The sequence below is a fragment of the Ascidia mentula genome, chromosome 9 (genome assembly GCF_947561715.1).
Source record: "Ascidia mentula chromosome 9, kaAscMent1.1, whole genome shotgun sequence".
Classification (NCBI taxonomy): domain Eukaryota; kingdom Metazoa; phylum Chordata; class Ascidiacea; order Phlebobranchia; family Ascidiidae; genus Ascidia; species Ascidia mentula.
Genome location: NC_138574.1, coordinates 14208247 through 14234296, shown reverse-complemented (window position 1 = coordinate 14234296; position 26050 = coordinate 14208247). Strand labels below are relative to the sequence as shown.

General features: G+C 39.2%; 4 protein-coding genes and 1 pseudogene across 4 annotated transcripts; 1 reads left to right on the top strand and 4 right to left on the bottom strand.

The window, feature by feature from the left end:
• Positions 1–4: 4 nt before the first annotated feature.
• LOC145914064 (serpin B6-like) lies at positions 5–1719 on the bottom strand. The gene has a single exon (XM_083001840.1). The coding sequence runs from the start codon at positions 1702–1704 to the stop codon at positions 577–579; it is 1128 nt and encodes a 375-aa protein (XP_082857966.1). The 5' UTR covers positions 1705–1719; the 3' UTR covers positions 5–576.
• Positions 1720–2650: 931 nt separating this feature from the next.
• Positions 2651–3800, bottom strand: LOC145914061 (serpin B6 pseudogene; annotated as a pseudogene).
• Positions 3801–4727: 927 nt separating this feature from the next.
• On the bottom strand, positions 4728–5890 carry LOC145914062 (leukocyte elastase inhibitor-like). Its single transcript, XM_083001839.1, has one exon. It carries the CDS (start codon positions 5864–5866, stop codon positions 4733–4735), a length of 1134 nt encoding a protein of 377 aa, XP_082857965.1. The 5' UTR covers positions 5867–5890; the 3' UTR covers positions 4728–4732.
• Positions 5891–8123: 2233 nt separating this feature from the next.
• On the top strand, positions 8124–15776 carry LOC145914661 (uncharacterized). Its single transcript, XM_083002477.1, has 11 exons — positions 8124–8280; positions 10062–10186; positions 10733–10830; positions 11156–11285; positions 11575–11659; positions 11809–11987; positions 13175–13857; positions 14227–14334; positions 14394–14455; positions 15112–15278; positions 15557–15776. Exons 1-11 carry the CDS (start codon positions 8124–8126, stop codon positions 15728–15730), a joined length of 1968 nt encoding a protein of 655 aa, XP_082858603.1. The 3' UTR covers positions 15731–15776.
• A 446-nt stretch (positions 15777–16222) lies between these two features.
• Positions 16223–25943, bottom strand: LOC145913628 (uncharacterized). The gene is made up of 13 exons (XM_083001350.1): positions 25638–25943; positions 24168–24442; positions 20458–20576; positions 20253–20350; positions 20023–20152; positions 19730–19814; positions 18897–19054; positions 17778–18649; positions 17493–17645; positions 17349–17410; positions 16924–17087; positions 16509–16748; positions 16223–16355 (listed from the first exon to the last, which is right to left on the bottom strand). The coding sequence occupies exons 1-12, from the start codon at positions 25910–25912 to the stop codon at positions 16587–16589; spliced, it is 2553 nt and encodes an 850-aa protein (XP_082857476.1). The 5' UTR covers positions 25913–25943; the 3' UTR covers positions 16223–16355; positions 16509–16586.
• Between the last annotated feature and the right edge of the window lie 107 nt (positions 25944–26050).

The window sequence follows — 26050 nt, the reverse complement described above, 5'->3', positions numbered from 1 at the left end:
TAACAGAAAATTAAGATAATTATTACTTGTGAATCAATCCACAGGACATAGCAAGGTTGCCATACTATGCGATCACTGTATATATATAAGAGACGAAATAACACAGAACTATATGTGAAACAAGTTGAAGATTTTAGCACAAAATTAATTTCAATTTGCAATTATAAGGCACTATCAGTTAAGTCGATTATTTTGTTGCACATAAAACGGTGATACATAAGTAAAGTGCAAAGTAACTACAAAATATCTACAAGATTTAATTACAACAGGAACCCAAACATAGAATAATTTTCACTGCACTTAATATAGTTATAAAGGCTACCTTGGTATTAAATACACAAACTTTGCATCTGATATTCACAAGTATAACAAAATTAAGCTTTACATGCATATTAATACATAAAAATGCTCTCTGGATATGTTAAAAAAATTCCAAACCAAATCAAAACATAATTCATGAGAATGTATACATGTCAATGCATAAAAACTGTCTAATCTAAGATGAGATTTGTCAAAATTGGTACCAAAGAGGCCAAATTAAATAGTTTGAAATCTTGCTTCACAAATACATGTAAATTACTGTGGAGAATTAAGACGGCCACCAAAAAGAATTGTTTGTGATGGTTTGTGCATCAAAAAGAACATGAATGGATGATCACAGGTAACTCGAACTGGCATTACAGCTGCACGCAACATCACAATCGCTGCAGTAGCTGCTGCTGCTTCAGACCCTTCTTCATTAACTTCTATAAAGGCTTTGTGTGCAACCTTTGACACAAATAAGCCTTCTTGTGGAGACATTCCTTTTAAGTTGGCTTCACTATCATTAAAAACATCCTTAATTCCCATCTTTTGCATTGTGGACACCAAGTCAAATTCTTGTTCCAATTTCATTCTTGGAAGAGATAATTCTATTTTTTCATTTGAAAACTGGTGAATCATCTTGAGAAGCCATTCTGTGTTTACACTTTTTTCCACTTTAGCCAAACCAAACTTGTCACTTGGAAGAATAATTATCATGGACACACTGTCACCGTGGTATGGAAGCTCAACAATCTGTGCTTTCACATCCATGTCGAAGGCAATGTTGTATTTTCCAGATCGAAACATCATGTCAACTGAAACTGATTTTTTGGGGTTGACAAAGAACTCAGACTTTCTGGTTGCTTTGATGTTAAACTTGTCCTTCCAATCTCCTTTAAAATAAACAGCATTTGCCAAAACCAATTTGGTGAGACCATTAATTGAGCCATCAGGAAGAAGGTTCTTAATTTTATCTTTTGTTTCCTTTTGTGCCCAATTGTTTATCATCAGTCGAGATTTATCAGGATTTCCAGCAAAATCCAAACCCTCGATATCAGCATCATAAAACTTCATGCATTTCTCTTTAAAATCAGATTCCAAATCAAAAGAAACTTCTGGAAATAACTTGTTGGCAATATTTAACACAACATTGCCCTTGATTGATTTGACTCCTTCCAAAACTTTTCCAATATCTTCATGAAGATTTGAGTCACAAATTTCTCCAAATCCAAGACCTTCCTTTAATTGCTTTGCAGTTTTTTCCTTTGATCCCAACAAGACCATGGACATCACAGCTGAAATGCTGTAAGGAGAGAAGAAGAGATTTTCTTCACCTTTCGACAGAAGCTTGTATAAGTCCAAACAAAAGTTTAAGTTTCCTTCTCTTAGTGGTTTCGCCATTTTTATGCACAACTAATCACATGGAAAAGACCTAAAAAATGCATGGTTTTTGTCAACACAAATGAAAAAATTGCAACAAAGTGCCTGTGTCATAATGTCATTTAAATCATATTTGCACAAAAGGCATCAAAACATTACACAGGAAATATTATAATTTACAAGAACTTTGCAATGGTTACAAGTCAACAACTTTCAAATCATTTACACACACTCCAGTGCAAAGAAAACAAATAAATATAAAACTCATCACATACACTCAGTTTTCTACCAAATGTTTAAATGTCAAGTTAAAAACTCAGCTACAAAAAACAAACTACTAAAACAAAACGATGCAAAAAATGTAACTCCGAAACTAAAACCAGTTTAAAGCAGGAACATGGTTTACATCGCTTGTAACAAATTGAGTCGGTCAAAAAATTTCAATTGATTGGAAAAGAAAAACAGTTTAAATACTTTGAAAATGTAATGCATGTGTATTACAAGAATCTTGTCAAATCGCACATTTGTAAATTTCAATAAAAAATAATCAGAGCAAGACAAAAGTAAGCATAGTTAACACAAAAAGTGCGACAAAAATTTTAGTTCAAGCACTACATGGTTTGTGAACTTATTCAATCAAAATACTTCATGCATTGTATGTGCAAAAAAGCCATAATATTGGAGAGCTGCAGACAGGTTGTGTACATGCACTGTTTCGACCTGTCATGTCTCATCAGGGCAGCTGTTGAAGTGGCACTGTGCTAGCTTCTACACCAGCAGACACACTATTTTCCACTTTGTGGTACCTTTCCGGTTAACGTCGATCTGTTGGGTACCCTATATGGAAAATAGTGTGCCTGCTGGTGTAGAAGCTAGCACAGTGCAACTTTAACAGCTGCAATGATGAGACCTGACAGTTCGAAACAGTGCGTGTACACAACCTGTCTGCAGCTCGCCAACTTCATGCATTATTGTGGTGACAGAGAGTTTAGACGACCACAGAAGAGAATTGTCTGTGATGGTTTGTGCATCAAAAAGAACATGAATGGATGATCACAGGTAACTCGAACTGGCATTACAGCTGCACACAACATCATAACCGCTGCAGTAGCTGCTGCTGCTTCAGACCCTTCTTCATTAACTTCTATAAAGGCTTTGTGTGCAACCTTTGACACAAATAAACCTTCTTGTGGAGACATTCCTTTTAAGTTGGCTTCACTATCATTAAAAACATCCTTAATTCCCATCTTTTGCATTGTGGACACCAAGTCAAATTCTTGTTCCAATTTCATTCTTGGAAGAGATAATTCTATTTTTTCATTTGAAAACTGGTGAATCATCTTGAGAAGCCATTCTGTGTTCACACTTTTTTCTACTTCAGCCAAACCGAATTTGTCACTTGGAAGAATAATTATCATGGACACACTGTCACCATGGTATGGAAGTTCAACAATCTGTGCTTTCACATCCATGTCGAAGGCAATGTTGTATTTTCCAGATCGAAACATCATGTCAACTGAAACTGATTTTTTGGGGTTGACAAAGAACTCAGACTTTCTGGTTGCTTTGATGTTAAACTTGTCCTTCCAATCTCCTTTAAAATAAACAGCATTTGCCAAAACCAATTTGGTGAGACCATTAATTGAGCCATCAGGAAGAAGGTTCTTAATTTTATCTTTTGTTTCCTTTTGTGCCCAATTGTTTATCATCAGTCGAGATTTATCAGGATTTCCAGCAAAATCCAAACCCTCGATATCAGCATCATAAAACTTCATGCATTTCTCTTTAAAATCAGATTCCAAATCAAAAGAAACTTCTGGAAATAACTTGTTGGCAATATTTAACACAACATTGCCTTTGATTGATTTGACTCCTTCCAAAACTTTTCCAATATCTTCATGAAGATTTGAGTCAGAAATTTCTCCAAATCCAAGACCTTCCTTTAATTGCTTTGTAGTATTTTCCTTGGATCCCAACAAGACCATGGACATCACAGCTGAAATGCTGTAAGGAGAGAAGAAGAGATTTTCTTCACCTTTCGACAGAAGCTTGTATAAGTCCAAACAAAAGTTTAAGTTTCCTTCTCTTAGTGGTTTCGCCATTTTTATGCACAACTAATCACATGGAAAAGACCTAAAAAATGCATGGTTTTTGTCAACACAAATGAAAAAATTGCAACAAAGTGCCTGTGTCATAATGTCATTTAAATCATATTTGCACAAAAGGCATCAAAACATTACACAGGAAATATTATAATTTACAAGAACTTTGCAATGGTTACAAGTCAACAACTTTCAAATCATTTACACACACTCCAGTGCAAAGAAAACAAATAAATATAAAACTCATCACATACACTCAGTTTTCTACCAAATGTTTAAATGTCAAGTTAAAAACTCAGCTACAAAAAACAAACTACTAAAACAAAACGATGCAAAAAATGTAACTCCGAAACTAAAACCAGTTTAAAGCAGGAACATGGTTTACATCGCTTGTAACAAATTGAGTCGGTCAAAAAATTTCAATTGATTGGAAAAGAAAAACAGTTTAAATACTTTGAAAATGTAATGCATGTGTATTACAAGAATCTTGTCAAATCGCACATTTGTAAATTTCAATAAAAAATAATCAGAGCAAGACAAAAGTAAGCATAGTTAACACAAAAAGTGCGACAAAAATTTTAGTTCAAGCACTACATGGTTTGTGAACTTATTCAATCAAAATACTTCATGCATTGTATGTGCAAAAAAGCCATAATATTGGAGAGCTGCAGACAGGTTGTGTACATGCACTGTTTCGACCTGTCATGTCTCATCAGGGCAGCTGTTGAAGTGGCACTGTGCTAGCTTCTACACCAGCAGACACACTATTTTCCACTTTGTGGTACCTTTCCGGTTAACGTCGATCTGTTGGGTACCCTATATGGAAAATAGTGTGCCTGCTGGTGTAGAAGCTAGCACAGTGCAACTTTAACAGCTGCAATGATGAGACCTGACAGTTCGAAACAGTGCGTGTACACAACCTGTCTGCAGCTCGCCAACTTCATGCATTATTGTGGTGACAGAGAGTTTAGACGACCACAGAAGAGAATTGTCTGTGATGGTTTGTGCATCAAAAAGAACATGAATGGATGATCACAGGTAACTCGAACTGGCATTACAGCTGCACACAACATCATAACCGCTGCAGTAGCTGCTGCTGCTTCAGACCCTTCTTCATTAACTTCTATAAAGGCTTTGTGTGCAACCTTTGACACAAATAAACCTTCTTGTGGAGACATTCCTTTTAAGTTGGCTTCACTATCATTAAAAACATCCTTAATTCCCATCTTTTGCATTGTGGACACCAAGTCAAATTCTTGTTCCAATTTCATTCTTGGAAGAGATAATTCTATTTTTTCATTTGAAAACTGGTGAATCATCTTGAGAAGCCATTCTGTGTTCACACTTTTTTCTACTTCAGCCAAACCGAATTTGTCACTTGGAAGAATAATTATCATGGACACACTGTCACCATGGTATGGAAGTTCAACAATCTGTGCTTTCACATCCATGTCGAAGGCAATGTTGTATTTTCCAGATCGAAACATCATGTCAACTGAAACTGATTTTTGGGGGTTGACAAAGAACTCAGACTTTTTAGTTGATTTGATGTTAAACTTGTCCTTCCAATCTCCTTTAAAATAAACAGCATTTGCCAAAACCAATTTGGTGAGACCATTAATGGAGCCATCAGGAAGAAGGTTTTTAATTTTATCTTTTGTTTCTCTTTGAGCCCAATCATTAATCATCAGTCGAGATTTATCAGGATTTCCAGAAAAATCCAAACCCTCGATATCAGCACCATAAAACTTCATGCATTTCTCTTGAAAATCGGATTCCAAGTTAAAAGAAATTTCTGGAAATAACTTGTTGGCAACATTTAACACAACATTGCCTTTAATTGCTTTGACTCCTTTTAAAACTTTTCCAATTTCTTCATGCAGATTTGAATCACAAATTTCTCCAAATCCAAGACCTTCCTTTAATTGCTTTGCAGTATTTTCCTTTGAACCCAACAAGACCATGGACATCACAGCTGAAATGCTGTAAGGAGAGAAGAAGAGATTTTCTTCACCTTTCGACAGAAGCTTGTATAAGTCCAAGCAAAAGTTTAAATTTCCTTCTCTTAGTGGTTTCGCCATTTTATACACAGTGTTTTTTGTGAAACACCTGCAGAATGCATAGTTTGTTTATATCATAAAAATATTTCCGTTAGAAATTATTTTGCATGCCACTTTGTATAACATAACTTTTCACAATAAATTTACGAAACAAAGCAATAATGGAATTATAATTTGGTTTGCTTAAAAAAAATCAACTTATAGTACAGTCTAAACAAAACATAAATCTTCGTTTATGTGCTTGGCACAAGTAGGCTATTCATATCCTGCTTCGCTTTATCATTTCTGAGCCACATGACTTTTATTGAAAAGTGCATCACAGGCCGCACAAAAACACCAGGCGGGCGGTGTGTTTCAAAACAATGCATTTTCAACCAATCTTTATCTGTAGCATTATTATATCAGACCCATTTTTGATGCAAAGTTTGAACCATTATTACATTTACACATCAATTGCATTAAAGTACACAGGCAAGTCTTTGATGAATTCGTAATTTGTTACATCGTATCTAAAGTTTATAAACCGCATTTTTCCGGTGACGTAACAAAATTACAACCAACTAAAGCGGAAGTACAACTTCCCAAACAACTGAAAATAATATATAAGCCGAATTTTCCCATCAGGGAAAGTCCCTGGTAAAAAACTTCACAATGGTTAGTGCGATTTAGTGGATTTATTTTAATCTTCAAAATAGTCTTATAGGTCTTGTAACTGTTCATAAGTAAAAAAGTAAAAATATTTTCGACAAACAATTCTGCTGTTTGAAACCACCGTTTGTTTAGGTTTGTGATCCATAAAACCGCATACACAAATAAACCAAGGTCGAAGAGTTTCATTATTGTTCGCTCGATATGGTTAGTTTTCTAAAAACTATAGCAAAAACACTGGAAGCTCAGCTCATCCTCACCCACCATGAATATCCAGAACCACAATTAACTTCAAAGTAAACCATTTTGTTTCTAGTTACCGATACAATATTCACAAACATTGCTGCAGTCTTTTATATGCACTCGACGTGGCCGCTTCCTGAGCTGCTGGAACGTTCAATGGAACGCTTCAATCAACTATTGTTGATGCAGTGTTTTAATCCCGCATGTCGCTCTATGTCACTTAACAAAAAAAAACAAGATTTAAATACTTTACCGTTATATTGGACATTTTGGCAGAAATCTTTTTAAACACTAGTCAAGAATTTTTGTTTTTTTTTGCATTGGCTGGTTTTATCACAAAGGTAAAGTTTAAGAGTGTTTAAATAATAAATAGCCCACGTATCTTAGAAGGGATAGATCCTGGCACAATTAAGGAACCAGTCTTACGTCTCTTTTTAAAATATTTGTAAACCTTTTGACAAATTTACTCAACCGCGCCGCATGAGATGGATATAAAATACCTTTCGCGCGCATTAGGGAAGAACTTGAATTAAAACCCATTTGTCACCAAAAGACATCGTGGCATCGTCGATAAAAAGGAAATGGATCTGTTTCGTGCAAATGACATTGTTTCACCGCCAACAATACGTCCCATTCATCGATTTTTTGTCACTTTCCGTCGGCGCACTCTCTGCATCCGTAAGCACAGCGTGATATTATTGTGACTTGGCTCGTTCAAAAGTTGACAAAGTTGAGTTTCCTCTTCAGCAACTGTTGGGAGAACTGAAGACAGCTGCTTGAAACTTCAGCTATACGAAAAGAAAGCAGTTTCACCAGAAGTATAAAACACGATTTTCCCTTCTAAACTAGTGTGTTTTATTTTGCTGTGACAAGGACCGCCAAGTAAAGTGTTCCGAAAAGTCGCGGTAAAGCAGCTCGCATGACACAGCTTTCTTGAAATGTTGTCAGACTTTAACAACGATATGTTTGCTGTGGAAACAACGTTAAAACTGCATTTATGTTTTTTTACTTACTTTTATGCGCGGTGCATCCTAATGGTAAGGGAAATTTAATTGACTTTATGGCAGGAAAGAAGTGAGAGTTAATACCACAGAGGATCCAGACATTTTCTGTAGGGGAATAATCCAAAATTCTTTGTCAAGCAAACTGGGAGCTAGTTGAGGAGATAGCTATGCGCCAGACAATTACCACACCAGTGTAATGAACGAAAATAAATTATTCAAAAAATTTTGACTTCAACTGCTGTGTTTTATTTTCAGTGTTATAATATATTTGTTTTCTAATGTATTTAGTCGCCCCAATCGCCCCTCCTTTGCACTACAGTCACATTACGTAGTATTATTCGAATTCTTGCAGTTGTTCCGTGTCATCATAGGTATATTTAATGATGGAGAGAAACAACACTTTGGCGAATTTCAATTTTCACGTTTTGCCAAAGGTACTTACCAGATGCCACTCAAGCGTTTGCCGAGCGTCGGATTTTATTGTGCCGCTAGTGGACAGCAGAGAGCGTCTCGTCGCTATGGAAGATTTGTCCCAACTTGGTAACTCAAAAATAATAAAAAGATAAAGCTATGTCTGTGTTGTAATTCATATAGGCCTATTGCTAAGAATTATTTTAACCTTGCAATAATATGGTTTTTTTTGCACATCTTTTGTAAGCTTTTTGTTCAATATATTTTTGCTGATGAATTCCTGTTTAAACGATCCTCATTCTAGCCCTGTGATCGCAACGGTTTCTGTCTTTTTTGGCCACATTTATAAAACACGTGTTTCCAATTTTGAAACCTGTTGACTTTCGCATACGACAAATATCGTTTACATTTTGCTATAAAGTTTTTAGTAGTAATAAATGCGTCTGCTATTCTGCGCCTTGCTGTATACCAAACATTTGAGAATTACGAAACGTGTTTGGACAAAGGCGAGTAATTAGGAACCTTGAACTTTTTGACCCGAAACAGACTGAAGCGGTCAGTTAGCAAATAACCGCCAGACGTCCAAAGGTTCGTCGGGATACTTTGTGATGTCACAGAGGTGCCATTCAGGTTCGGCGTTTCAAAGAACTTCTGCATTGTTCAATCTCTCGTTTTGCGAGCAGGTCGCCTAACGTCTGCAATGGTGAAAAGGCGAGAAACGTTTCTGCACCGTCTGGCCCAATCCTCTTTCATATAAGGGCGGGAAGCACTGTGATAGTAATGCATAGTTTGTTAAGAGTTTTATGGAAGAAGTTGGAAGTAGTTTGGAAGGGCGGTTTATGTTGTGCGATGGTCAGGTATCAACGCTTTTTGATTGTGGTACTTTTTCGGTAAAATAAAAACGCATTTTCTGGCAGAATATATTTCTTTTATTACTTTACCATTATAAGCATATAAGTTTATTTATATATATGGGTGTCTTTCATATTTTTTTTCATTCGTTGGTTTATTTTGCCCGAAGTATTTCAGTAATGAAAACAAATAGAGAATGTAAGAGTATGGACAGGGAAACGCTGCAGTTCAGGTTTTCGGTGCCAAGCGTCTCCCTTGGTCTTTTTTCAAACACTCTGGCCAAGCTTTTAGACAAAGCGAAAAAAAAAACAATAAAGTATTTAAATTTATGCCCTCTAGCAAGCACCATGCGACTACGAGTTATAAAACGTAATGTGTTGCAAAGGGTTGACTGAAAAGCTCAGCTTGTAACCGAGATCAAACAAAACTACCCCGACCCTCGCTGAAGACACCAAGAATCAAACTGTGCTGTTGGGAACGCACGATCAAAGGCGCCGCGTTGTTAAATGCGTGTGAAAGTGACAGTTTCCTAATCCGTTGAGACAACACCCGTCTTGATGGGGTTACGGCTTGATTTCAATTCAGCTGTAATTTGAATGCAGACGTGCAGTTTTTAAGCAATATAGCTGGCAGTCGTCATCTGCTTAGATGTTGATCTGGACAATATACGATAATTTTGAAGCTTTTACCCAAATTCTTAGGCAGGAAAAATAGTGTTATTTGACGCCGGCTGGTAAAAAGCATGTCTTAGGGTTGCTGTGTGATTGTGGCGATGTAAAATTGGACAGACTTAAGCATATATTTGGTAAAATCTTATTATTATATTTGTTCATTCCTGTTTAAGATACTGATGCAGTCAAATAGGTGTTTTAGAATTGCATAAAGCATTAAACGAAAGCATGGTTATAAACAAATCAAAAGGTGGGTCTTGCGCTACTGTAATGCAAAAAAAATTGCCAAACTTGGAAAATGTAAACAGAAACCCTGCCCACAAGTTAGATAAGTTAATATGACGTTAATATCTCTCTTGATTCTAACTATAAATGTTTATGTCGCAGGCCAAATGAAAATGGTCCTGTGTGGAACTCCAAGCAAAATTACTCTCACCATTCTTGGACTTCGGTCTCTTCCGCCAACAGAAAGTGAACCAAGCATTACGTTGAACACCACAGCCTATGTTAAGGTGATTAAAAACGCTCATTTTCCGGTTCCGAGCTTAGTAAGTATAATGTATAGTGCCTTTCTCTAACGAATTAGTGGGCAACCATTTTTTACATAAAATACGCGTTTATCGTAAGAAAAGGTCGGGAAATATTGCGTGTTCTGACACAGGTTATTTAAAACTGGGTCCGTGACGATAATAAACTTGCTTTCGTAAGGTTTTGTGATGATAATTCTTGGTTGTTACGTTATTTTTCCTTGGGTTTTAGTTTCTGTTTCTATTGGGCGAAACAGTAATGTGACTTAAGGCTGTGAGTTCGAGAAAAAATAGGTTCACAAAAAAGAGGTCTATGGCCAAAAAGTTTATGCGGGGTTTCAGTAACCACCATATAATTTGTCCACTAAACGTTTACTGGCCATAAGCGGGAATCTAATTTAAAATTAAATAGGTTACAAACATACAAGAAGACTGAAACTTTTTGTAAGCCTTGTTGACAACTTGTTCATTTCATCGAGAGTCAAATTCTCGACTTCAGTCAACATAACAACGCATTTATTTACAACGCAGATATCCTTGTGTCCGGACGAGGAAACGCGCACACGTCACAGAACAACATCGCAATACGTCATAAACGGTTGTGTGACGTTGCACGAAAACTTTGCCTTGTAAGTACCGTGCAGTATAGTGTTTCTATCAGGGCAAATCCCTACCAGTATTTATCATAGCGTAATAGCTATATATGCACATGAAATGTGTTAAAGATATTCTAACATGCCACAAAGATTTTGTGAAAGAAAGTAAAGCTTGCCCCCGATGCTGAAGTAACACAAGTTAATCTTGTTGGAAGGCGATTACAAGCAAGTCTATTTCCAAATCACACATAAAGGCCCTGTCACACCAATCAGTACACGAAAAACCTTTCCAGAACTTCTGTCAACAAGTTATAGTCGTCACATTCTAAGTTTTTGAACGTCTTTGTATTCGTTACAGCGACATCGGCGAGGTGGATTTTCACCGAAGGATTCTCATCTCTGCTTGGTGTAGAAATGTTTCTGCCAACGAAACCACCTTTATTGGCTGCATGAGTTTCGGCGTAAGGGGAATCATCGCAAATCAAGAGGTATGCTGGTTGAGCTTGGCGGCGTCAGTTTTAAAATTAAACTTTTATTTGTTGAATGAAAGTTTGTATGGTGGGAATATCTTGAGAGCTTTACGACAAACAAGGACTTAGTAACCGATTTTTTAAGCAACATCTACAGAATCCTAAGTCGTTTGTTTGACAAGGTTTTTTTTATGTATGTTTCACCTATGCTTGTGGGCATCATCAGTATCCCTAAAACACAAAAACAACACGGTTTAAAACCAACATAAATACAAGAATATAAATGAAAACATATGTAATGACGTAGGTTGTGCAAGGTTGGTTCTACTTCCTTCGGGAGAATCTCGGACGAAGAAAACACCTGAAAGTAAAACTCGGAAACCCCGGCGGAGGTAAGCGATTGCTTTTTATGGATATTCACGACGGGCAGTACCTTACAAAGTTTTTAAAACCCAACTGTAACGGGGCAAGCTTTTATTGGGTGCTGTAACTGCGTGTAATGCAAGAAGGTCTATTAAAGATGGACTTTTATATTGTACAGTTCCAGCTCTCTCGCCCACAAGGTCGCACATTCACAAGGCGACCACGTCACGCCTGTCTGCGCAACAGGGGAACCACCCAAACGACTTGCGATACAGCACACTGCCCACGCGTGGACGTCACAGCGCAAGGCTGAAGAAATTGGCGGTGGCGCAACAGAACGAAACCTTTCAACACAAGGTTGGTGAATAATTTGTAACGCGATTAATCAAAGGTTAAGCCGCCGGGAGCCGCCAAGCATTTCGTTCGGGAACAAGCGTTACTTGACAGCTTACAGGTTATGACGTCATAATCTTATGACGAGCGACGGGAAGGGTGAATAATACGCTGTTCTGGAACAACGAAGTCGATAAAAACCGTTGTGAGCAGTCTGGAAACTGTCTGCAGTTTTGTGGGTTACAGCTTGTTGTAAGCGTGTTTGATTTTATGTTAGAGTAGATTAGCTTACAGAAAAGCGGGGGAATCGTTCAGTGGTTTTTACACCGAACAAACAAGGTGAATATATGTATTGAAAGATACACGCAACGCAAACAGTATCAGTATTTCAGGTCATCGTTTGCAGTTCTCGATATTAGAAGTTACTTTCAATGAATTTATTGATCAAGATTTGTATGAAACATGCAAAGTTGTTGAAATGTGTTTTACCGACAGAAAAACGGGTAAAAAAACAAAACAATTAAAGTCCTGCACTTGAACTTCAGCTGTTTCGAAATGTCTGCAGCCTTTCGCAGTTTCTGTGAAGTCTAGCTGCGTTTTTTTCTATTTGTCTGTAAGCGGATTATCCCCGCACTATTGTTAGGAGAGGGACAAAGAAAGTGATACAGTCGTTAATTAACTGAAAGAAGCAGTACTCTCTCCAATTTCCATGCAGTGAGTTTTTCCCCTATGTATCAGCTTTGTACTTACAGTACAGTCTGTGCAGTACAGAAAACACAGTGAGGTAGACATTGTGAGTTAGACGGGGAGGTTTGTCATGGGCTGACACAACAGATCGGAAACGGTTTCGTGGTTTAAGCTTGATTGAGTTTTGGTGCCCTTTATATGGACAAGAAAACTGCCATTGGTTCACTGGCTTTGGGACCGGTGTTTGATGCAGCGAATAGTTTTGTGATAAGAGTTAAAATGCATCATGTTCCAGAATTCGTGTTCTTCGACCTCGACATTTACGCAATAATATATAAAAAAAGCAGCTGCATCCATTGTGTATCGTACCTGATGTTAGTTATGCATTTACTGTGCAGTTGTTAGTAAAGTGAATCGTTAAAATGTAGCAAAAGCGGAACCTTGAACACCATCAGAGAGTATATAACGAGTAATAAACCAGCTATCAAAAAGGTTGTGTGAATTACCTTTGGTCTCATGTTTAGGTTTACGCGGGCTGCCAATGCATGTACTGCAAGAAAGAGGATGAGCGCACGGCACTGTCTGCGGAAAGCAAACAAAAACGTCGCCACAGTCCGTACTCCGCATCGCACGGCGTGAAGCGACAAAAGATGCCGGGAGATTGTGACGTCACAGAGGCGCCCACGTCGCGAGGCGCCATCCTGCGCGATGCAAAAACTGGAAATGTAAACATGAGACGGGAAACACGAAGCGCGGCGCCGATGCCTGGCGTGGGTGCTTCCCCGAAACTGAAACAGTTCAACGCCAAGCCGGAGAGTCCGTTGGAATTGAAATGTGCATCTGTGCGAAAAACAGAACTTCGATCCGCCAGGATCGTCGCACCAAGCGCACTTCGTACCGTGCAAGACGTGCACCAACCGCACCCAACGCCCGAAGACACGGGCTACCACAGCGAAGAAGCTGAAAAGGAAAACCGCGACAACGTAGAGGTACAGACGGATTTCGAAAGAGATGACGCGTTTCGCACCGACCCTGCCGCATGGGATATCCTTCCCACTTCAGCAAGAGGAAGAAAAGCAGGACGACTGTCATTAGATGCAGGCTTGAATGCGCTACACGAGTTTAGGAGTGCCGCGGAGGGACTTCCCCTAGGAAGTGACGTAATTCGAGAAGAAGCAGTCGAAGAGAAATCGAAAATTGGCAGATTGTGAGTAGAGGGTGTGGACCTAAATCATTTGTTGGAATTTGTTTGAGGAATTAAATTGTTCGCATGTAGCGCTAATTTTCCCCCGTTCATGTATTTTTAATGGGAATGGTAGAAAACAACACACATTTTCTTTTTGGTACAGAAAATCAGATTTGTTCTAAATGCGATTATTTTCTGTTTATTTTTGCCCATGCGTTCAAGTCGTCCAAATATGTGCGTGGCAGTGGCGAGTTAAGGCACAATCCTTTTAAGTATATGTCAGGGGCGTGTGTACCACCGGTTGTAGCAGACCTAACCAGCCCTGAGTCATTTAACGTTCAATGCGGTTATTCTCTGCTTATTTTTAAGCTAACAAATGCCTGTCTGTAGATTCGCGTTCAGGTCTTGGATTCAACGCAAAACCGACATGAAGCAAGAAGCCAACAATCCAACACCATCAAACTTTAAACGATCTTCAAGCTTAAGAAGGTCAAAAAGGTAATATTACAGTTTTTCTCCGTAACCAACTCAACGATTAACGTGAAAATTGTTTGCAGGGACTCATGTGAAAATTGTTTTTGTTCATCCTCAAGTTTGGCGCACTTGCTGTCGCGGAAAGGTGGGATATCTGACTATACTGTAGAACATATGTCTTTTTAACAACACGGAAAAGATTCGGTTAAATCCGAATCCGAATCCGAATACCTGAAGTCATTATTCGGTTGAATCCTGACCTAATCTGAATGTTCAATCACGTTGCTAAATCAGGGTCTTTTTTAACTCAAATGCGCATAATCTAGTATCATCCTAATTTTAAAGTAGTTTAATATTATATGAATATATTTCTGAAATACGCTATCACGAACCACGAAACCACGAAATTTGTCCTCAGTGTATGCTACCAGAAATGGTCCCATATACCACATTTGCCGCATGCGCCGTAGGTTGCACCGCCTTATGCAAAATACTGGGGGTGCAGTATCGCCCACTGCGCAGGTCATTACTTTGCGATTAAAGCTATCGTATCGCGACCATTAGGTTAACAGGCTTCGCAGTCCAGGCACTGCAGCCTAGCTGGATCAGCCACTTTTTCCCGACAAGTCGGAGCCAGATTTGAAAAATCAAGCACCCAGTGAGGTTTGAACTCAGCGGTCTAACGGGGTATATTCTAGCCAAGGTACACTGGTGCGCAAGCGCACAACTTGCCAGGCAACCTCCACATATGCGTAGAGGGTCTCTACCACCAGCTTTTATGAATCTATGTATGATTTGCAGGCGGCACCAACGCATTTCGAGGATTCCTACAGAGCGAGTTCAGTGAAGAGAATCTCGAGTTCTGGCTCGAGTGCGAGTCGTTCAAACGTGTCAAGGGAAGCTCAAAAATCCACAAGATGGCGACAAAGATTTACAGCCAGTTTCTCGTTGTGGATTCGCCATCAGAGGTGAAACCAAGTTCAAGTGGCACTTTCCAAAAATGATAGAATATAACAATGTTCGGAGATTATAGGCTTCACATTTATAATGACGTCACAAATAAGTATTATATTGGGTTTATCGAATACATTTTTGTTTAGATTTTATGAAGTCACTTATTTAAAGCTTTTAAATATCAAACCGCTGGCACGTGGCAGTTAATGCCGACTATTCACCTGTCAAAGCTTATTTAATGATGCAAAAGTCAACTCATTCCGTCTTAACAAACGTGTTTGTTGCGTCACAGATAAACTTGGATTCTTCAACGCGCGAGGAAGTGAAATCGAGTCTCGATTGTCCCAGTGTCGATATGTTCGATCAGGCTCAAGATCGTATTTTCAAGCTAATGTCGCAAGACTCGTTCCGACGATTTTTAGTTTCAGAATTTGCTCACAGGTGTAAAACAAGCGCACACTTATGATCTGTTTTGTGGAATTTTTCATTTCAATACAAAATTTTTGTTTGTGTATGTGCTGTATGTTGAGGGTGTGCTAGATGAAAAGTCTGATCTTCTTGTGTATTATGTCTATAGTCAGTGGCTTTGCATTGATATCTGGATAAAGTCTGACAACGTAGGTGTGAGGTATTTAATCTATTGTAGTTCGAAAACCAAGTTGAAAGCAAAATATCGCCATGCGAAACTGTATGACAGAAATTTCACCAAAAAGGAAATTTAAAAACAGGAAATTTCCATGTAGTCACGAACGTAACAGTTTATTTTAATATCGTGTTTTTCCCCTTGAGAAATATTCTCAACTTGCTTAAATCGGAAATCTCGCAGCTGTTCTGTGCCTCCTTATTTGGAGTGGTGAATGGTCATGAGAAAAGAATGGTCTGAATGAACGAACGACCCGGACCAACTTCCCAACGAGCCACAGTACGTGCAACCAACTTTTCAACACGAACAACAGCGTTTATAGATAATATGTTTATTGCCTAAAGACGGTGAAATTTGGAAAAAACAAACACAAAAAAGAAAAGAACGTGGAACTTTGAAGCGTCGACATCAAAACTGTGCAAATCGCGTCCGAGAATCAGAAATAAATCTGTGAATAATAAAAAATGGAATATTAACAAACAATCAATACGCCGATAAATACTAAAAGCTACATCTAAGACAAGTTTATACAACATTGTAAACAAAGTTCCCTTAATCTACAATAAACATATTCATTCTGCTATATATGAGGAAGGCTTACCTATTGCACTACATTGCGTCATCCAATTGGGACAATTTAGCATCTCCTCATCATCATGTGACGTCACAATCAACACACTTAGGCCTTGCATTTGTGCGATAAATCGGAAACGAGGAAACGACGGAAGGAATCGCGTTCCATAAGTTTGAAAATACGGATTTGTGCGGCGTCGAATGTGTCGCTTGTCGCTTGGTTCAGCTTTTGCTTCGTTTCTTCGCGTATGTGGCCGTCAATGTTTATCTGCACACGAAAGAAAAATAAATTAGGTTATTTATAAAAGTAAGTGGTTTATAAAAATTAGTTTAGGGCAAAAATACGCATGTGAAGTTCGTAATAGTTTTGCTGCAGTGCGCAAAACGTGATTACTTTCATGAACAAATCCTAACAATATATAGAGTAGAGATAAATGACCAACCTCATTTGGAGAGCCAGTCGTCACGTATCGTTCGTATATCTTTAGCGCCACCTTGCGCGCTTTGCTTGGCTTGGTGAGTTTGAAATTTTGGCAATCGATCCAAAAATCAAGGTTTTCTTCGCTGTATTCGCGCTGGAGAAACGCCCGAAAAGCAACCACACCTCCTGCAAAGTGAACAGTGTTTAAATGTTTGTGTTGGCTTTCATTTTGTTCACATGATCTGGTTTAAGCGGCAAAATATATTGTAGATGACAATTGATCCATACGCGTATTATCGATGTAAATTTATTTTAAACTTTAATGTTTTAGGCATTAACAACAAAATATTGCGTATATTTAATCCATACATATACTCCATTCTACATTAACGTAGATCCATCAATTCATGAATAAATTAGACAAAACAGCTCGTATGAAGAATTTACCTTTCTTCTCAAGCAGGTCCGATAGATTCTGTACATTTATGAAGCAATTTTCGCAGGCATTTCTGTAAAACGCAAAGGAAAATGTTAACAAATTCGTATGATAGGTGGAAACATTACATTCAACGCCAAACAACAAACTGTTACCTTTTAGGTTTACGTAGACTTGCAGTTCTTCTCAATTTTGTTGCTTCAGTTTCGCTTCTTCGTTGACTTTGCGAGGTTTTTAACGAAACAACAGGTCTGTGCAAACTGTCGGCATCCCCAGCTTTTCGGTGCAACCAAGTTTTGATCGAAAAACTAGAAATTCAAATAAAACATGCCTGGTAACAAATCTTGGAAGATTTATAAATAAAACAAATGAAATCATTAGTTTCATAAGAGAAAGTTTCTTTGATTCACAAATTTGGAATAAATATTCAAAACACTTACAACTTCGCTGGTTTCGATTTTTCTTCCGGTAATGGTTCTTTGCAAATGACGTCATCACCAATTGCGTCACACGACTTGATGAGGTCATCGATGACCCTACACCCTTCCGACTGCGATGAGGTAGCAATGGCGTCACCAGACGACAAATACACGTAATCAGATTCAGTTGAGGATTGCTGGGAAGGAACGGACTCCTCTGACGTAGTGGATGACGTCGACCTTCCCGTGTCGCTATGGTAACCGCGGTCGTCGGCTCCGGGTGAGGGAGGTTGAGCTTCTGGCTCGAAGTCGAACTTGATTGGTTGGATGTTGTGGATGCGGAGGTTGCGGAGTTTCGAGACGCTGTCGGATGGTTTTGTGAATTCCTCCAGTTTGGATGAGGAATGTTTGGCCGATCCTGCCAGGGATGTTGGGGACACGATGCGAGCCGCCCTCGTCTCCATGCGATGGAGGGATGCCTGCTTCAACTCGTCATCACCGACGAATACGTCATCATCTTCTTTTTCGTGATCCGGGTCAGTACAGTAGCTGATCCTCGACATGAAGAGGTCGTCGGAGGAGTAATTCTTCCTCTGCAAATTCCTCCTTCCGCAAGGAGTCTTTGTCCCCCTCTTCTGCATCACTCCACTCACGACGTCACAAGATCGCTTCTCAACCGCCTGGACGACGTCACGACGCGTTACCGATGACGTAACAATCGGGCTTTCCTTCTCGTTTGGAATACGCTCTTGCAGGTCGTAGTAAACCACGCCAGGTGTGGACACGCCCACAGACACGCGACGTCTCTTGCTGAGTTTAGAAAGACGACGACGTTGTCTATCTTCTTCGTCTATGACGCAGCAATTGCAGCTACACTGGTCGTAAACGCAAGTCTACAAATTGAACGAAAGGTGTTTGTTTAAATGACGGCTGTGATAGGTAAATTAAAACTAAACAAAATAGATGAGATAGTTTAAAAACTTGTTGAAAAAAGTGTTGAAAAAAAATAAATTCTCTTTTCAATGCGACCAACCCTCACACTAAAATCTAGTTCCAACTGAGCTCAAGAAAAGCGCGCGCTCTTCCATCGCCCACGTGACGGAAAAAGGGCATTTTTACGTCATAAGGCAAAGTTATTACCTTGGCATAACCGCTGGCCAGGGAGCTGTCACTGCTTCCGGATCGGGTTGAAAACCTCCTGCGGACCGAACGGGTTCGGCTTGAATTGTTCGAACGACTTCCGCCGCTCTCACTGTCACGTGACCGGCATTGACGTCGCGGCGTTCGTCTGCGCTTTGCTGTGAATGGAAAATAATTTTAGTGGTGGTCAGTTTCTTAGTGTTTCGGTAATGTGGGTTGAACCACTTGAAGTACTGGGCAACGCCATGTACGTACTTAAATTAATAAAGCCGCAAAAAACAACAATTGAAAAGAAAGTTCTATTTGAATAAGACAATGACACAATGCCTGTTTTTTTTTGTCTTGAGTAAGAAACCCGACTGACGGAAATAAAGCGCCAACAGAAAATTTTCACAAAAACCACCTTGTCTACACGCGGCCAAGGTCATTGTGGCCATGATCGTTGAGAAAAGGCGCAATACGAGCCAATGGCTGATTATGATCGATTGGAAAACTTTTGCCAACTAGTTTATCATACGACTGACTTTGACAGTCGAGCGTCGCATAATAATCCAAGTAATATTGTCAAATTACGTCCGGCCATCAACTCCATACAAATGAAACTTAAGCCCTTTTAAATAATGGGTCACACAGTAGTAGGCATTCCAACCAATATGTACTTAAAAGTTATGCATCTAATCCACGCCATAACTGATTACTACGCTTTTATTCATGGATATACGAAAATTGAGATGTTTTTGCAAACAAAGTTTGCGTTAAATATTGTTTTTGCAAACCCGCACACAAAAAGAGTTTACACTGAATGGAAGTGAAGCTGTTTGTAGGAAACTTACCGTCAACGGAAGGTTGCGTCTTCACTTTCAGGTGTTTTCTCCTTCCTAGATTCTCACGGAGGAAATAATACCAACCCTGGATGACCTGAATAGAAAAAGGAATGTGAGTTTTGGAAGATTACGTCATTATTACACTTCATAGACCACACCATAGCAAAAAAAACTTGTTCAAAAATAATGATTTTTAAACGATTCGATTCCCTTTTGATTTTCGACCGAAACGAACCCAAAGCGATCATTACATTCACTACCTTTAAACCACAACTTAATATTATCAACAATTGTTTTCCCACCTCATGGTTGCTGATGATATTCCGGACTCCAAAACTCATGCAACCGATGAAAGCGGAACGCTGGGAGTCGCCGGTTTTGCTCCACGCCGAAATAAGCATTCTCTTGCTGACGTCACGGTTGGTGATGTCACTAAAGGAAATATTACGTTTAAAAATGTTGTTTTCCAGATGAAAATTTGCAATTTTTTTTGACACATTTGCTATTTTCATACGAAAAAATTAAAACTTACAAAGTGAAAGTGTCGTGAAGCATTGTGACGTCATCAGTGACTCGCTCAGGCTTGGTTTTGTGACGTATACGACTATCCGTATCGGGAGAAAGAGAAAGCTGCAAACAGAATGGACGAAATTAAAAAAACTATCAGCGACGCATCCACATCACCATCTGGCGGCAAGATACAACATGTCTTAAGCACCACTAGGTGTCACACTCACCTTTAGGAAGATGTGATTGGGAAGCCCGGACATTTTGCAAACTTGTGTAAATGACCTCAAGCCGAGAAAAGTAACGGTGAGTTTCTTCGAAGACCCGCACACAACCAGCTTCAGTTGACCTGCGTCACAAAACATAATGACGTCAGCAATGATGTCACCAAACGCAAAAATTGCCGCATAAAATTGAACCTTCTTACCTCTTAACTTTAAGCCGTGCATTTTCACGGAATATTTAAAACTTTAATAAACAGAAAACGTCGCTATTAACAGCTGCAAAAACACAGGCTTTTAGTTTAGTTGATGGCTAAACAAGGTGCCATTAATAGATACTAAACGGGTCACATGCTTATTTCAGACACATTCAGCACTTAACGTAAATGCTACAATGTAAAGGCTCGAATTGTCTTTTTCCTGCATTTTTATCACCCAACAAACAATCTAAGTAAAAGCTAACTGACGATGTACAACTCCTAGACGACGCACTGTCGCATCAGAGCTGCCCGCGACGGTACTGCGACGACCAGAAGACGGGCGAGCGATTTTACGACCGTCCCAACTCTTTTTTCTTCTCGCTAACACAAAGACGCAGCGGGCCCCTTGAAGGCAGCCATCAATTTCACACGGCTCAGTTTAAACAAAAGAAAACCAACTATCATATTCCTTCAATGGAAACTCGCCAGGTCGCCAAGCAACATCCACGTGTTCGCAAAGCATGTGGATTTTAACTATCTAAATTATGGCCGTTTTAAGTTTTATCAAGTAAGGCCAGTTTCGGCTTTTCTTTGGTGTTGTAATATTTCAAAATGATATTTTGTGGCCATGCTGTGGCCAAGAATATATTTAAAAGTTAAGCTTGTGGCTAAACTACCAAATGTTCTTCGTTTTTAGGTAACACGTTGTTGACAAAAGGGCAAACTTGTCTACGAATTTTGCACAAAATACAAGTGGAATTTCCCAGGGAATCGGCACCAAATCCGGATTAATGGAACCTGTTTCAATCACCTATAGTAGGTTTAAATGCAAGACCTGCTGAGGTTGTAAAACGAAACCTAACAGTGTGCGCGCAAAGCCTTCCTGTATCTACACTAATCCGTATAAACAGGTAACAAGGACAAGAAACCAACAAATCAGTTAGTTTACCAATTTGTATGTTTTCTATAGATTGATTGGCAACGTATTGTTCTCTGTTTTCGTGCGTTTGCTGGCAACAGTTATCATCAATTTTATGAGATGTTTACTTGATGTGCAACGGCGAAAACGCAATTATATTGACTGGAATTTGTTGTCTTGGCAACCATGAGACATCATTTTAGTCAACAACTAGATCAAAACCCACTTTCATCAATTGTTTCACGAAATCATAAAAAAGCGAACCACTTTTTGTGATGCCACTTTTCGCACGCGTCCAAGTCAAAAGTCGCGCGTCACTTTCTCACGCTACACCCTACTGTGACGTAACAATGTCTGCCGCTGCGAGACAATGAGCATCTATTTCGCGAACCCATACCTGGGGTATCGTTTATGTAGCGATCCCGCAGGTGAATAAGTGACGTAAACAATGGAATAGAATCATTTGGCACTTTGGTTCTAGTTTTAGGATAGGATGGGAAACGATTTAAAGGCTGGAGGTGCCGTTGCTTGATGCCAAGTTACCAAAAGCGTTTCATAATTTAGAGAATTACGAAATATGCGCGTAAAATATGAATTTCATAAACGCGATTCTAAATTTATCACATAATTATGTGTAACGGGTTTTGCATGTGATTTACGGGTAGTTATTCTAAATGTTGTGTAATGAATACCAAGCAAACGTGGCTGTCATTGAACGAAGAAGCAAAATTCTGCAACTTGATCTTGTTTAAGTTGTAAAACAAACGAAACACGAATCGCGATTTGTGACTAAATGCGCGCGTTCGAGAAAGAGTTGGTACGATTCGCACCTGCGTTCGTTAATCCCCCAAGAGTTATTAAAACAAGCAAAGCGGTTCCATTCAAAGGCGTGAAGATTAAGAAGCGCGATTTTAATTGCACCAACTTAAGGGCGTCCACTTATATTTGCTGCTAATTGTTTATGTTTACACACCCGTAAAACAGTTGCAGGAAAACTAGCACCTTATGGCGTTAAATTTTCGGCCAAGATTAAAAAAAAAAACATGATTATATATTATATTTTAAATAAAATATTTTTTTGTGGTGCATCTCTCCACATTGTCGACTTCAATTCAAGACCAAAACCCTATTTCGTATTGTCCGAATAACAGGCGATGCGCTCCGCCGACCATTTCACTTGTTTCGTCATAATCAAAACGCGTCTACAAGTCAATACGTCATGTCGGGAAATGACGGATCATCGAGCGGCTGAATTTGGGTCAGGCAAAGGGTTCACAGCTCGCCAACCATGATTCCACAAGTCTATGGGACATTTCCGCGGTGGCGGAATGTCATTTGAAGGTCATGTGATGAGCGAAACAGCAATGGGACTATTTAATGCAACCATTTGCCGAAAAAGTTATCAATTTATGAAAATTGAGAGGTTTTGGATTGGTAGTAATAGACAAATAAAAATAATAGTAAGTTAACAATTTGTGCGAATTTGACTCGGCCTAAACTAAAAGTTTTTTCCAAGTATGTCTTCGTCGCAAATATGTGGGTCTGTAAATCTTAAACCGGGCGTTCAACTTTAATCCAACTGTCGAAAAACGAAACCTTTCCACTCTGGCAAGCACAGTGAAAAGTCAATTAACTTTCGCAATCCACAAACAGAACTCTGGGACAGGATTAACAGATTTTCCGCGGGCGGCCGTCAATTAGGAGCACGCGTCATTTGTACAAGACAGGGGGTTGAAAGACACCGATTTTCTGCTTCACAAACACCATTCACCTACTCTGTGACGTAACAAAGGCCAATCACCACGCGCCAAAATTTTGAATCTGCGTTGTGAAGCAACTTGGTCGTTTTTTTCCAAGGCTAGGCAATATGGGCGCGTGGTTTTTTTCCAAGGCAATAAGGGCTAAAACGTCTATTCGCAAACAAACAGAAGATCCTGCTCTAAACATAGATTAGTGTATTTAATCGACCGATGTTTATAGCTCTTAATTCGGTGAAAAAATCATATATCACCGAATGACATCAATTCTTAAAACAACATACAATCCCTACTCGCACAAAACAAATTAAACCGCCAAATCTTTACAGCGGACAATACCCGATTGTTTCGTCACAACGCACAATAGCAGTAAAACCTGTCAGTCGTTTTATGCGGGTTGCAGTCAAAATGGCGGCTCTTGTCAGTTTAGAAATAAAACATCTGCTGCTGAAAATTAGGGTTGCTTTGGCAGGCGGGCGTATTTGGCAGGGCGTGTACATTTGATTGAGCGCCAGCGCATCGATTAAGTGCCACTGCGGGTGAAAGTTTTAGCGCTTTGAGCAGTTAATTTTGGATTTGAATTGTACTTGTTTAGTTGGGTGCATTAAAGTGGTGTGAACGTCTCCACTGTTTGGCAGCAGAAGTAGCACAATATTTCTTCGCTGTTGTACCAAGACCTTTGTATTAATTAAATTAGAAAATAACATGTTTCAGTGATGATGTTGTGTATGTTACATTACCTTTGTCCAAGTGTTGTATATGAACAAAATTGATTTCAGTCTTAAATGTGCAAGCGAATGATGCGCCAATTAATGCAACTTCAAAAATAAGCTGTGTACTCACTGTGCTCTGACACAATTCCAGCTTCTTGGAGTCGATCTTTTGCGCTACCCTGTGGTAAAGAACGCACAGAAAGCGCTGTCCGCAAGTGGGCGTCAAAAGCGTTGTCTTCGGTTTGGGTAACTTCGGCTGTATTCGTATCCACTGTGGACAACTGTCGGCGAATTTGATGAACTCTTCGCATTTTGCGCATTCTTATTCCTGGACCCCCGCCGTAATTCATTGTTTCGTCTTCGCTACTACTTGTGCAGTCGCTATCAGAATCAAACTTGTTCAATCTGTAAAGTCATGGACAAAAATCAGTAAAACACATGAAAATAGTTTTAAATAATAATGCATTTGATTCATGCTTGTTGCTTTATTCTTGCTTTTCCTCCCTAACTAGAAGAATTGCATCGTATTTATGATGCATAGGCGACATATAAAGTCATGATTATCCTAAAACTGCTATTTATTCAGCTCAATACGTGTCTTGTGCTGTTTACAGTTGCTTATGTACAGTGTTGAATAGCGTGGGATTGTATCATATATACTAGCTTACATTACATCGAAAAAATTTACTTTCGAATTTCCTGCAAATTCTGAGCCAAGTCCATTGTTTCCGCGCGATCCGCATATCGCGATATGCACGCGATAACATTGTGAGACGCCGAGCGTGTTCGGAAACGCGATAAATTATCGCCGAGTTTACACAAGATATGAACGTTATCGCGTATCGCCAGCTGAGGTTGCTGGATGGCGAGTCACGTGCTGTAACCTACCAAGCGTGACATGTGATTTGTTTTGCAATATTCCAGCAGTTACAAAAATATTTAAACATGAAGCAAACTTTTCAATAATTTCCGATAAAAAGCTTGTTTGGCATTTGCAAAAATACTGACATTTGTAACTTAAACTTTGTCACAGTGCACCAAGAAACGAGTCAACTGGGACGAAGTGTTGAGCGCTAATTGTTGGGTTTTCGACTTCGATCAAAGTAAGCAAGGTCATTGCTTCAACCCAAGGTCAAAACATGCTTTCGTCACTTGTTAAAAGTTCGTAACCTCACTGAAGCCAGTCATTGTCATTTTGTAAATTGATTTTCTCGGAAGGTGAGTCGAAAAATGAGGTAATAAACCGCTTCTCTTCCAGCATAAAAGTGGTAATTAAACGACAATGCCTCTTAAAGTTCGCATGGCATTCGCAAAGCTACCTGGATTTAACAGGCAATCGCAGGTATGAAAGTTCTGTTATAATTACGTGTCCTAACATGGAAGCGTGAAGAGAATCACTCGAACGTGACTATTTTTGTCCCTTTGCCCGGTTTTGGGCAGGTTTCAAACAAGCTGGGGAACTTTAATTGTTAAGTATTTGCGCCTTGATTAACGTCCAAAGGCATTTTGATCACATCAGTTAAATATGGAATATATGCGTATTATAAGTGAACGATAAAAGCTAATGTGTCTGCATATGCGACACAAATTGATCGCCTACCTTGCTCTAATCCTTGAAAACATTTCTTTTCTTGTGACGTCATCTTCTTCTGACGTATACGACGACGTAGAGCTCGAGCTGTAAGCAAGGCCGCGACACCAGGCGGCTCGTTCAACAGCCATCAACCATTGCTCTTTCTGTTTAGCATCTGCGTTTTCAGAGGAATCCCGCTTTTTCTTCATGATCTTGTTCAATGTTTTCATCCTGAGGTCTTGCGTTTTTATTCCGGTTGCCATATCAACGTTTGTGATAAGTCGTAGCGCTCTTTCAGGCATGATTTACTTTTCGATTTGACTATTTCGCTAATGCTAAATTCTGCGATAACAGAAAACACTGTTCAAAGAAGCCAAGAAACAAAGAAATAGTTATCATTATTTTTAAAAGAGTTATTCCTTTGGCATAAAGTAACGAGA

Bases quoted from the DNA above. Each gene is read 5' to 3' on its own strand.
- LOC145914064 (XM_083001840.1), bottom strand. From the start codon at position 1,704: ATGGCGAAACCACTAAGAGAAGGAAACTTAAACTTTTGTTTGGACTTA.
- LOC145914062 (XM_083001839.1), bottom strand. From the start codon at position 5,866: ATGGCGAAACCACTAAGAGAAGGAAATTTAAACTTTTGCTTGGACTTA.
- LOC145914661 (XM_083002477.1), top strand. From the start codon at position 8,124: ATGGAGAGAAACAACACTTTGGCGAATTTCAATTTTCACGTTTTGCCA. The intron at 13,858-14,226 runs GTGAGTAGAGGG...GCCTGTCTGTAG, and splicing joins AAATCGAAAATTGGCAGATT to ATTCGCGTTCAGGTCTTGGA. The intron at 14,456-15,111 runs GTGGGATATCTG...TATGATTTGCAG, and splicing joins GCACTTGCTGTCGCGGAAAG to GCGGCACCAACGCATTTCGA.
- LOC145913628 (XM_083001350.1), bottom strand. From the start codon at position 25,912: ATGCCTGAAAGAGCGCTACGACTTATCACAAACGTTGATATGGCAACC. The intron at 20,577-24,167 runs GTGAGTACACAG...TTTGTGACGCAG, and splicing joins TGGAATTGTGTCAGAGCACA to GTCAACTGAAGCTGGTTGTG. The intron at 17,646-17,777 runs GTAAGTGTTTTG...TTGAATTTCTAG, and splicing joins AAATCGAAACCAGCGAAGTT to TTTTTCGATCAAAACTTGGT.